Source organism: Condylura cristata, unplaced genomic scaffold (genome assembly GCF_000260355.1).
Source record: "Condylura cristata isolate star-nosed mole 26May11 unplaced genomic scaffold, ConCri1.0 scaffold00032, whole genome shotgun sequence".
In the NCBI taxonomy this organism is placed as follows: domain Eukaryota; kingdom Metazoa; phylum Chordata; class Mammalia; order Eulipotyphla; family Talpidae; genus Condylura; species Condylura cristata.
In genome coordinates this window covers 5416970-5429514 of record NW_004567133.1, presented here as the reverse complement: position 1 = coordinate 5429514, position 12545 = coordinate 5416970, and the positions used below count along the sequence as shown (strand labels likewise).

The following is a 12545-nucleotide window of genomic DNA, read 5'->3' as shown; positions in this document are numbered from 1 at the left end:
CCCCCTGCTTACCACGGGCTTCTCCTCCAGCAAATTCGCCCCTTTAGGAGCAGCTTTTCTACCTGTTTGTGTCTGTGCAAGCATCCTTCCTTGCTTTTTTAAAAATAATACATCTGCCCTTTTGGATATAAAAAATAAAGTTCATTAGTATTAACAAGTTTAAACTTTTCTTGACTGCAGGTACTTGGTTACTAATTCTATCCTCTAGCAAAAAAAAAAATAATAATGTTGTCAGCCTCAGTGCTCAGGTAGGAATGAATGCTCAAACCATTGTTTGCTTGATGATTTCTTAAAACAGTTGCTTTTGGCCCAATTCAAATAGAAAAGCAAAGTGGTTTTCTGTGGTGGCATCTCTGGGCTCAACTTAAAATAGCTACACTTACGTCATCTCTTCCCAAGAAGAGCCAGAGGATAAAATCTCAAACGGAAAAAGCACTCTACTGAGGACAGCCGTGGCTAACTGCTACAATGGTGTTTGTGGGGGGGGTTGGGCACCGGTGCTGGCACGCCCGGTGTGGGCAGGGGTTGGTGTCGGCAGTAACCGTGAAAGTCCCAGTCAATAATGGCTTTGGCTGCTGTTTCGAGTATTACCACTACCGAGTCACAGAACTGGCAAACCAAAACCTCACTCATTCCACTTTCAGTACCTACTTCCAGAATTCACGCACTCAGGGTCGCACTGGCACAAGCAGCAAACCCTGGTTCCCCTCACACAGACTGTGAAAATGCAACGTATGGAAAGAAACAGGAGTTTGTTCTTCCCTGGCACAGAGCTCCTAAAATCTTTGGCATTTTATAAGTGAAAAGAAAAAAAAAGTATCTTTTGTTACTGAGGTGATGAAAGCCCCTAGGTCGCCTTAGGGTGGGCGCTGGTTGCTAGGGGAACCAACCTAGTGATTCCAGGGAACTTTCAGTCCCACGCTCAGACCTCTGGGGAGAGGAGAGAGTGGAGGCTGAGTTGTCACCAACGGCCATTGTTTCAATCAATCACGCCTTTGTAATGAAACTTCCATAAAACCCCCAAAATAGGGGGTTCCAAGAGCTCATCTGGGCAGGCGAACATGTGGAGGTGCCGGGAGAGTTGTGTGCTCAGAGAGCAGGGATGATCTGAGCCACTTCATAGCCAGACGCCCTCCCTTTTTAGCAAAAACTCCCTTGGACTAAAAACTTCCACTAAGTGGAATTAAACTAAGCACCTGGGTTCTGCTGTCAGACCTCCCCCAACTTGCAGCCAACGCCCATCTGTGCAGCTGCATTCTCAGGGACTTGGAAAGTTGACTCTTACATCCCAAACCAGAATTCTGGGTGTTCCCTTGAGGTTGACAGTAACATCAAAATGAACTTAGCTGCCAGCTGCCAGGTGATGGCCGCGAAGACAATCCCCCACCCACCAAGCTGAACACCCCAAGACACCCAGACTGCCCACACCTCCTCACATCTAGAAACTCCTCATGTCTAGAAAGGGGTACATCTTGCACCCCTTCACTTTCTTCCACCCCTTATAGAATCACAGCACTCCCACCATTTGGGAGTCTTCATAGGGTGTCAATTCCACTGACTCCTTTGGGGGCCACCTCGATAAACTTATGGGTCAGCGTTTGGCTTTCTTGGCCACCTGCCTCTTCCCACATACCTTGCCCCCTCACATCCTTCCAACTGGCTGTTCATGGGTATATTATTTTATAATAACTCAAATACGTAAAATTTCTGAGCTCTATGAGCCACATTAAGGAGGCCTAGCTAGAGGAGGGGCATTGAAACCTCCAACCCATCTGTAGCAGGTAGGTCAGAAGCACAGGTGATCATAACTGGACCTGCATCTGGCATCTGAAGATGGGGTGGGCAGTCTTGCAGGCTGAGTCCCCAGCCTGTAGGATCTGATGTGTTCAAATGGAGTTGCACTATAGGGCACCCAATATTGGACAATTATTTAATAGTGGGGATACAGTAGAACTGGAATCACATTGTATATACATACACCTATAAAAATACAAACACTTGGATAGTTGACTGTTACATCCGAACAATACAAAAAACTGGATCTTAACACACACAAGGTTATGCACGGTCACAGTGTTCTCTTCACACCTGTAAAACCGGCCACACATACAAGCACTCAGTTCCACAAAGGGCAGCTTCCCACATGCAGGGGCGAGGGGGGCGGCTGCTGAGCCCTCTCTAGGGTCTGCTTGGTTGCTAATCACCAAAAGAATACCACGATGCCAAAGAAAGGGCCCTCCCTGGTGGCGCAACAGGTTAAAGCACCGCACTATGAAGCTCTCTGAAGCCACTGCAGCACAAATTCAACCCCGCCCCAGAGGTGACCCACATGGTGGGGCAGATCTCTCCTGACCTGCCCGCTGCTCCCCTCAGCAGTGGATTTCAGTAGATCTGCCTGTTCTGCTCCCCACTCTGTCTCTGGTGAGTCGCCTCACCCCCCAACCTCTGGCCCCAGTTCTGTAAGCATAAATAAATAAATCTTAAAAGGAAAAAAGATACCAAAGAGAAGCTAAATGATAACATATCTCTCCTGTTAACTGAAGAGCAACAAAATGACCTAAGTCATCTCTTCAAATGCTAGGGCTTTCATCTCTTCAGTCAAATACAAAGGATATTGGGGGTCAGCCGTGGGGGTCACTCGGAAAGGCACAGCAAATAAGGGCAGTAAGGACATGACCGTTACACAGATTTAAGTCACTGCCTTCGTTGTTAAAGCTGAAGACATTTAGTCTTCCTGGTGCAGAGAGGCGACGCCCTACAAAGGGGCCTTTTCTTTTACACACATGAATGTCTCTTACAAAAGGGCAGCTCCATCCAGGCTTCAGAGCCCGCCTATGAAGTAATCCTTATGCCAAGAAGACATATTTGAGGGGTGGCAATTTTGCTACGCAGATGCATTTATTGTATCTGTGGTCCCCCCACAAATAAATACCCCCCCAAAACTGGGGCCTAAAGGGTCAGATAGTACAGATTTTAGGATTTGTGGGCCATTTGGGTTTTGCTGCAACTAGTCAGTTCTGCCATTGGGCAAAAGCAGCCCTAGCTGAAGCATCACTGTACATAAAACCACACATACAAAATCACTGGTCTCCCCCCGCCCCCTCTCACATGTAAGGGTACGTCCCACAAAGCCAGCACGGCCTGCAAAACAATGGTTTGTCCTCACACACAGTAACACAAACTGGGCCTTGCCCATACAACCCCAGCCAGGGCCACAGAGTCGTCAGGGGTGGGTCCACACTCCCATCTCACAGAGACCCTGGCCCTGAAGTGGTCACGTCCACAGCATGCACCTCCCACATGCCCACCACCTGCCCATGGGCAGGACTGCCCCTAGTACCCATCTGAGACACAGGCGCTGGGGGTGGTGAGGCCGTGCACAGGTGAGGTCCCTGAGACGCAGGAGAAACAGCAAGTGACCAGTTGGAACCAGAGCCCTTGGGGAGTGAGAAACTGCAGGTTCAACCATCGCACCTACCCTTTTCTCCAGTGTTTTCAAGGTCAGTTTCTTGACCTCTAAATTACCTCCACCCTCCCCTCCCTCTCTTGTGCCTGGCAGAGGGAGAATGAGCCGGTGACGCTGATGGCATGGTGATGATCACTTAACCCTTCTGGGTTCCTGCATCTTCTCCTGAGCTCTTGTTTCTCAGCCCCTGGGCCAGGAAGAGACGCCATGACTGAATCTGCTCCTCCCCATGGAGTGGGAGAGGCTCGGAGAAGGAACCAAACCTCTTCAAGAGGCTGGGTCCTGCTTTTCCAATCCTCTCTTCCACACCCTGACTGGGTCCACCCACCAAATGTGACATTGGGTATCCCTCACCATTTTACAGGTGAGCTTAGAGAGAAATGACTTGAAATCACGTGGCTTGTGTAGAGGGCAACATTCAAATTGGTAGATAGGGACTTTCGACCTTAGCGGTTTACTTGCTCGGCTGGCACTGGCCAGCCCCACCTGAAGCCCCCCTTGTTGGGCCTGACAGCTGTTTAGGTCCCCTTGCAGAGGCGGCAGCCACACTGGGGAAGGGATATCCAGGGGAGGGAGGACTCGGGGTCTGCCCTCAGCAGCGCCTCTCGGACCTGTGCCTCCATTTCCTGTAAACGAGGGCTCGGTGGCCACTTCGGTGCTAAGATTTCTCTCACAAAACCTCCCCTTATTTTGATCCCTTGTGCCTAGTTTGAGAGATGAAGCATGACACATGACAGTTTGAAAGTCAGGTAAGGGCTACTTGCTTCATTTCCCCACAAGCAACCCGGTCAGGCCATCTGCATGAACCCAATGTGGTGGTAGCCTGGGGAAGGCAGCTTTTGGGTGAACACGGGGTTGCAGAGCGCAGGGTGGATGCCTGAGTAGTTCAAACCTGCTCCCCCTGGGGAGAAGCTGGGAAACAGCTCCAAACCACAAGCGCAGGGGCGACCCCTGCCCACCAGGGCTTGTTCTGCAGTCTAGGGCCTTTGGGGGTGTCCCAACCCTTGCCAGGTGGCAGTCCCTTCATGGATGAGGAGTGGGAAGCTCAAGGGCGGGTCAGTTCAGGGGACCGTCAGTCTTCAGAGCCTGAGAGGTACCAGAAAATAAAGCCATTTTATTATTATTACTTTTTTATGAACCACTGTAGTCTGAGGAGGAAAGTGGGAGTGAGGGAGGGATGCTGCTGGTCCCAGCTGCGGCCCTGGGGCCTTTACTTGGCCTGGACTGTCTCCTCCAGCCTCTCCAGGCGTTTCTGCAGCTCCTGCACCGTGGCCTGGAGCTTCCTTATCTCTTCCTCCAGCCGGGATACAGCATCCTGGGGGATCCAGCAGTTCATTAAGCCCCGGATCCACCCCAGGCTCCCCCTTTCCCTGACACCCCTTACGCCCCCTTCTAAGAGCCCAGGGCCTGGACCCTTACATCTCTCCACCAGTTGCTGCCCAGAGAACTAAAAATGTGTAGTTCTCTGGAGCTCTCTTCTGAGACCCCGGGATTGCCACTCCTGGACTCCCAGCACTGTGAGTTTAGGGCGTTCCAGACGCTGATGGTCCATGGGATGATGACCATACCAATACTCGCAGCCCAGCCCCGTCTCTCCTTTTGACTCTGTTCCCATCTGCCTCTCACCGAGCTTGGAGTGCCACTGGCCTCTGGTGCTGTCTTCCTGCGCCCTGTGTCCAGACCCCGGTTCACTCTCAGCTCCCGGCTTTTGGGGGGTACGTAGCCATCCTTGAGGGAAATGAGGAGGGGTCCCGCATCCCGACCCCCCAGCCACTCCTCAGCAGTGAGGGCAGCGTCGGGCCCTGCAGTGGGTGGGTAAAGGTCTTCCTGGAACAGGTCCGACTGTGGATGAGCCAAGATTGGTTAGGAGAGTGCCCAGGCCACAGGGCCACCCTGCAACTCCGACAGACAGCCGGGGCGACCAGCCCCGAACGCCGAGGGGCGTAGAGTTCTCACCTTCCTAGGCACTGTCATGGCGATGGGTTCACACCTCCGCTCGTGCAGCTTGTAGAATCTGTGGAAACAGGGCGGTGAGCGGTGCCCCCGCAGGGCCGGGCCGGGTGAGAGGGAGCGCGCGTGCGCAGGGCAGAGGGCGGGTCAGTCACCTGGCAATCTCGCACTTGTTCACCTCCAGGCCGCGTTTGGGCATGTAGCCCATGCCACGCTGGGACTCCTTGGAACTGAACATGGAGAGATAGTGCAGGTAGGGGGCCTCGGAAGTGATCTCGAAGTACCGGATAGAGCTGTCACCCTGCAGGTGGCGGCGCAAAGGGAAGATCAGGAGCCTCCTGCGGCCCTTTCCAGCCACTCCGGCTCCACTCCCAACCACAGACCCTCCCGCCCGACGGGGCCACCTTGCCGCAGAGGTAGACAATGTTGGTGTCCGGGTCAAAGAAGGGCAGCAGGACGCCGCTGCTCGTGTCCAGCTCCTGAAGGGACAGTGGCTCCTCCAGGTGCTTCTGCAGAGGCGAGTGCGAGGTAACAGTGAGCTGGACCATGTCAGGCCTATGGGTAGGGCTCGTCCCTGAGTAGTGGCCAAGGTGGGGGGCTCACAGATCACCTAACAGAAACGCCCACCTCATGGTAGGTAAATTGGGGCCCAGGCAACAGGGCCCCGCAGCCAGGCCTGCGGCACTCACCGTGTCCCACAGCGCCACCTGCCGCTCACTCATGCGACTGAAGCCGGTGGTCAGGATCTTCCCGTCCGACACAAACACAGCGCGCACCGGCCGAGTACCCTCGTGGGGCCGGTCCTTCTCCTGGAAGCAAAGGGCCAGCCCCCTACTCACACCAGGGCCAGGCTGCAGTCGGGGGAAGCTACTAGGGGCCTGGTCGGTGGCCGGGAGGCGGGGGAAAGGTCGCAGGGCGAAGGGTGGGGTTCAGGGCACTCACAGCCACGATAGTGCCTTTGCGGGGTTCGATGATGCGCACGCGCTTATCGCGGCAGGAGGTGCAGATGAGGCCACCGTCCTGGCTCCAGTCCACGCTGTAGATCGTGTCCGGGTGCACATCTGCGCCCAGCGTCAGCACGGCCTCCCCGGTACCGACATCCCACACCAGGATCACGTTGTCACAACCTGGGCGACGACCCCAGTGTCAGCATCGTCAGCTTCTGGCCCTTCCTGGTCAGGACACCAGCCCACCCCTAACACCCCACAACCTGTCCCCAGGCACCTGCGCTGAGCAGCACGTTCTGAGCTGTGGGGTGCCAGGCTACGATGCCCACACGCTTGGTGTGGCCCTCCAGAGCGACCACGGGCTCCCGCAGGGGCATGATCAGGCCTCCGTCAGGGATCTCCCACACCTGCAGGGGTGGGGGTGAGTGACTTGGGCTGTAAATGTCAGGTTGGGTCCCGGAACCTCTCCTGCCCCCTCAAGTCCCCTCCCCACTTACCATGACTGTGCAATCCTCAGAGCCACTGGCAATGACGTTATCGTTGTGTGGGCACCAAGCAATGTCCAGCACCGGGGCTGTGTGGCCGCAGACCATGGGCACATTCTTGTCCACACGCCCAGTCTAGAGGACAGCGCTGTTGACGCCTAGGTGCTTTGCCCTTCAAACCCAACCCAACCCAAATTCCCATGCCCCTCATGAGGCACAGAGAGAGGTCTGGCGTCTCTGGGAGGTGACACTAGTGGGAGGGTTTGTCCTGTGCCCAGGCCGGAGTTGTCTGAGCAACTCAGGAGTGCTGGTTGCAGGGGCAGGCTGGGGTGTGGGGCTGGCACCAAGGTCATGCTGGGTCCTGGTGCTACCTCACTATTGAACCCTGGCCGAGATCCTAGGTCTCTGTCTCAGACTCTCATTCCTGGAGGGCCGGCTCACCCCCTTCACCCCAGCTTCCCAGAGTGAGACTCCCTTGGGCACCACAAGCTACAAGCAAGGCCCTACACCCAAGAAGCTGGGGGAGTAGAATGTCTTGGGGTGAGTTCCCCATATGTGCGCATGGTGGTGCTGTGAGGGTCGGTTGGTCCAGAAAGAGGGAGCTTGGGAAGTCTGTCGTAACTGGCCCTCAAACAGGAGCAGAGGTTTGGAAATGGCTGCTTCCGGGGACAGCTGCTTCCTGTGTGAAAAGCAGGCCCAGCTCTCACCCAGACAACCACTTCCTCTTCCCTTTGTTTCCATCGGCCCTTTTAAGGTAACAACTTAGAACTCATCTCCCCTTCCTGCCTCACCCCCTAAGAGCACAGGAGTGTGCTGGGGGTGGAGTCAGCAGCTAGCAGGTGGGGGGGAGGGGGTGCAAAAGCAGAAGGAGGGCAGGGGTGGGAGGAGAGATGACCTCTGACATCATCCCCCCTGTGAGCTGGGGGCCAGACCCTCCTGGGCTCCAGAGCTCCGACAGGCCCAGACCTGTGTTCCCTCCTAAACCTGAGAACACTGCTGGGCCTGCGCAGACCTCACCCTAGCCGTCTCTGTGCTCCAGAGGGAGAAAGTCCCGGGCTGAGACTGGAGACCTGGCTCTGGCTCCATGGGGCTCCCTGTGTGACCCCTCGTGCCTCAGTTTTCCCAGGGGCACTGCACGTATGTGATGACGGAAGTCGAGGCTTATCTGACCGGGCGCCATATTACAGATGACGTTGCTGCAACCTTTGTCATCTGCAGGAGGGCTTGGTGATGAGCACCTAATCTGGACCCCCAGGGGTGGGGGGGCCACTGGGGACTCACCTTGCCCAGGGGCAGCACCAGGAATGCCCCTCCCCCGCTGGCCTCACAGATAAGGGCCACAAACTTGGGGTTGACAGCGCAGAAACCACTGTCCCAGGTGGTCTGTGAGACACGCACGTCCTCGTAGCACTGGTCGGCCTTGGCCGGCTGTCCAAACACATGGCGGAACTTGCTGGAGCGGACCACCTGCCGGCTCATCCTAGGGAACACAGGGGGTGAGAGCTCTTCTCCCTTCAGGTCGGCTCTGACCTCTCAGTGACCCCCCACCCCCAGAACACATCTCAGCCTAGGTGGGGTTTGTGGTCTCAGCTCATTTCCCCAGCATCATCTCTGGGGGTTCCCTGCTCCTCTCTGCTCTGTAGCTGACATCCTGACACCCCACAATAGCCTCCCCGCCCTCACTCCCCACTAACCTGCAAGCCCATCTCCAGCCCCCACACCCCCCTCTATACCCTCAGCCTCCAGAGTGGGGCCCAGCGGAGGCATCCCCAGTGCCCATCTGCCGACTGAGCGCCATGCTGCCCGGCTCAGCTCTTCCTTTGAGCTGGGGGCAGCGAAGGGAGGTTCTCGCTCTCTCAGCCTCCAGACCTCCCTCACACAGCGGTGCTCCCTAAAGGCAGGCCCTCCCTCGCCTCCTGGCACAGGGCTGGGCACAGAGGACCTGCCCGGGAGGCCGAGAAGCAGCAGGGTGGCTTCTCCAGCGGGCCTCTGGGCACCGAGACAGGCGGTGGCTCAGGTCCCAGGATCTCCGCCCCACACCTCTGCCTCTCACCTCCCCGTAGTCAGGTACCCTGGTGCCATCTCCATTCCCACTGCAACTGCACACAGGAAGGGAGATGCCCAGGCTGGCTTCTCTGAGGTCCAGCTGGGGCGGTGGCTGGGCAGAGAGCAAGCCGTCTAGGGAATCGCCCCTGGCTCCCCGGCCCCAGTGCCTGATCTGGGGATAGACCTCATCCCTTCCTGCCCAGTGTAGAGCCAGCGCTGCCAGCCGGGGGGCACCTCTGCAGGGCCTGTAACCCCCTCCCCAGCTTGCTCCTTTGCCCCCCTTCAGGCCTGGCCCTTCTCACTGGGGGCTCCAGCCCTGCTTGCCCAAACTGGACCCTTCAGGAGTTCCCCAGCCCCTGTTTGCTCACGTGAGAAGCAGTCTCGGGGGGCAGTTTCAGGTGAGAAGCCTGGCTCTGGGAAGAGGGGAGCCCCAAACCAGGGACTGGGGGACAGGAATCCGTTGCCCCACCCTGCCTCCTCCCCCACTGCAGGTACCAGGCCCGGAAACCACTGAAAGGGGAACTTGATGTTTTTTGCTTTGCTCTAGCTCAGAGCAGCTGCTGGCTTATCACACCCGACCTCCACCGTCACCCCCAAAGGCTCCCGTCCTGGGGACGGCCAGGCCTCTGCGTGTCCTGACCCTCGGCTCCCCCACCTCCATCTTGGCTACGGTGGCCCCTCGCCCTTCTCTCTTCCCAGGCTGAGCCGCACAGAAGTGCTCTCCCACGCACACCCACATGCTCCGCCAGTCCCCTCCACTCGGATGGACGGTGTGTGTCGCCCTCCACACCAGGTCGCTGACAGCCTGTCCGCCCCCCACAGTGGCTTCCGATAAGCGTGTGTCTGCCCCCACAGGTGGCCCAGGCCAGGGACCCCTTGTGCCTTTCCGGGGGGGCCCCGGTCTTACCTGCTGCCAGAGGTGAGTGACCCCCCAAATGGAGGAGGGAGAGGAGGAGGAGGAGGAGGAGGAAGCAGCCACAGGAGCCAAAGCCTGCCCGCCGCTGAGGATGCTCTTGTCAAGACAATGAATGAGAAGCGGGCGCCCGCCTCCTTGGGGTGGCAGCGCCCCTTTGGGGGCGGAGCTCTTAAAGGGAGAGCCCGGCCCTCCGGAGGCACCGCCTGCTTACAGCCGAGCCTTCCCTCCTGCGCCGAGCCTCCGCCTCAGCGCCTGGCGCTGCCAATTCCAAACAGAAACAGATGCTGCTGCCCAGGCGCCGGGAAGCTAATCTGCGCTTTCTTAATGTCAAAATGCAAAAATACCCTGTTCCTTCTTCCCTCCTTCAGTCCACCCCCAGCCTGCTCACCATCCTTTCCCTGACATTCTTAAGTCAGGCCCGCCCACGGGGCCTCGGTGCTGGCCGCCCCCCTTGCCTCCCGGGAGAGGGACGAGCCGTGGCCACCTGCACACGGACCTGGGGGCTAGTCCAGGTCCCACAGTTATGGCCGCGTGGGCTGGGGAGCGCGCTTGGCCTTCATCTAGGAAGCCTCGGCCCAGGGGCCAGGCAGGGAACAAGTGAGGTCTTGTGCATCCGGAGGGTTCTGGGGCAGTGGGGGTCTGTGAAGGCCGCAGGCTCTGCCCTCCGGACGCCTTCAGGAAGGAGAGGGCCGCTTCTGAGGGAGCTGAGGCAGAGAGCGAGGAAGAGGAGTCCTTGTCCTGCCTCAAGGAGGTAGAGGCGGGTCTGGGATCAGAAGGCTCTGAGCTTTGGACTTCTGGCTGCCACAGCGACTGAGTGACCTTGGCCAGGCCACTTCACCCGTCTCAGCCTCAATTTCTCCCGGTGTAGCAGTCAAACCTCCTTCATGAGGTCACTGGGAAGGGAAAGCCCATGGACCTTGCCTGGCATGACTGTGGGTGGCGTTACTGTTCACGGGCCTCTGGGCCAGACCTGGAAGGGTGGAAAGAGCGCGCAGACAAGACAGGCGGTCTGTGCAGGCAGCTGGGCAAAGGCCAGTCACGTGATTCTCCAAGGGACTGGTTCCAACCCGACTTCCCCCACTGCTGCTGTGTGATCTTCAGCCAAAGTCTAACCTCTCTGAACCCCAGTTTCCTCATCTGTGATGAGAAATAAATCCAATTTATTCAGCCCACCTCACAAAGTTAAGAGATTCGAAAGAGACAATGTATTTTGAGAATGTTCCTCCCATTATTCAGCTATACAAAGAGTGGGCTGACGAGTGCCCCTCTGGAAGGCACTGGGTGGGATGGGCGAGGTCTGCACAGTGCTGCCTCCTGCTTAAGTGGTAATAACTTTCCTAACACACGCCACACCCCTTTAATCCCCACAACACTCTGGAGTCAGAAACCACCTCTGTTTTACAGAGAGGGGCCTGAGGCAGCCTGCCTCCAGCTCTGGGGTGCCTCCTTTCCAAGCAAAGGACGAGCTTGTGAGGACCTCATGTTGGTGAAGGACTTAGAAGCCATGTCCCTGGAGATCCTGACAGGCCAGGGGTGGGCCAGGTGTTGCTTTCACCTTCCAGGCAGGGGCTGCTGCGGAGGACTGAGGTAAGGCCAGTGGCAGAAGTTATAGGGAAGCAGATGCCAGTGAACGCAAGGCGGTGGGTGAGTTTGGTGGGTGCTAAAGGCCCTGCCATGTGGCCTCCATGCTTCAGGAAGGGGCTGGGCCTCCCCAGAGGTGCTGGGAGTTCCTGCTGGGTGCTGCTGGCCAATATCAAGCCATCCCCCCCTTTACTAGCGGCCACACCTGCATTTTCCTTTGGGGAACCAACTTTTCTTCACCGGCTGTTCCTGAGCGGGTGCAGGGTAGGCACAGGGTCAGAGCGAGCTTTTCTGATTGGTCAGGGATGGGCACTTGGACCAACTCTATGGAATCAGAAGCAGACTCTGTGGAGTCTGGAAAAAAGCCTTTTTCCACAGGGGATTAGTTAACCAATGGGGGGATGACCAGCAGGTAGTGACCACCCTGTGATGCAGGAAAAGCTGCCGAATGAACCCACACAGAGGGCTGCAGAAGCGAAAATGGAGGACATAGTCTTGTCTTCAATCGAAGATCTGGAGCAAGCTGTGCCTGAACAACTTTGTCTGTTACGTAAAAAAGAAGTTCCTTTTCCTCCCCCTAAACCATTAAGTTTGAGTTCTGGTACTTGCAACTGAAGGGGCCCGGAATATCCTCTGGGGAGGGAGATGCGACCAGAACATACAAGAAGAACTGAAATCTGAATATAGGAGCAAGTCCAGAGTCCTTTGCAAAGCCTGTAAGACCATCTCTGAGCTGTCCACTCTGAAAAGATGATGGAGGACCTTCACTCACCATCTCCTGCCCCATGGGCCTAGTGATGTTTTATCACTAGTAAAAGGTCACGGTGCTGCTCCCTGGCTCACACAGATGCCCGTTTCACACAGATGCCCGTCTGCCAGCCTCAACAATTATCAATGACAACAAAGTCACTTCTTCCTCATTATTTTCTTTGAGTCTATTAAAACAAATCCAGATGTCATAGCACCTCAACTTAAATGCTTCAGTATTTACTTCTAACAGGCTTTTTAAAAAATCTCTTAGAGTTTATAAAAAAGAAAAAGAATTAACTTTATAATTTGAGACAGTTAAGACACTTCCGTCCATGAAAGCTACAGTATGTTTCTCAATATGTTTATGTATTCTACTATGTCCTCTTATATAACTGTATATGTCT

At 56.2% G+C, this 12545-nt stretch overlaps 1 protein-coding gene across 1 annotated transcript; it reads right to left on the bottom strand.

Moving 5' to 3' along the window:
* Window positions 1-4560: 4560 nt before the first annotated feature.
* Window positions 4561-9975, bottom strand: CORO1A (coronin, actin binding protein, 1A). The gene is made up of 11 exons (XM_004692019.1): window positions 9802-9975; window positions 8130-8328; window positions 6861-6983; window positions 6641-6770; window positions 6359-6543; window positions 6106-6225; window positions 5821-5925; window positions 5572-5717; window positions 5423-5480; window positions 5093-5308; window positions 4561-4781 (listed from the first exon to the last, which is right to left on the bottom strand). The coding sequence occupies exons 2-11, from the start codon at window positions 8325-8327 to the stop codon at window positions 4677-4679; spliced, it is 1386 nt and encodes a 461-aa protein (XP_004692076.1). The 5' UTR covers window position 8328; window positions 9802-9975; the 3' UTR covers window positions 4561-4676.
* Window positions 9976-12545: the final 2570 nt, after the last annotated feature.

Excerpts from the sequence above, each read along its gene's own strand:
- CORO1A (XM_004692019.1), bottom strand. The coding sequence starts at position 8,327 with ATGAGCCGGCAGGTGGTCCGCTCCAGCAAGTTCCGCCATGTGTTTGGA. Across the intron at positions 5,926-6,105 it reads AGGTGGCGCTGTGGGACACG|AAGCACCTGGAGGAGCCACT; the intron begins GTGAGTGCCGCA and ends TCGCCTCTGCAG. Across the intron at positions 5,718-5,820 it reads TTGTCTACCTCTGCGGCAAG|GGTGACAGCTCTATCCGGTA; the intron begins GTGGCCCCGTCG and ends CGCCACCTGCAG.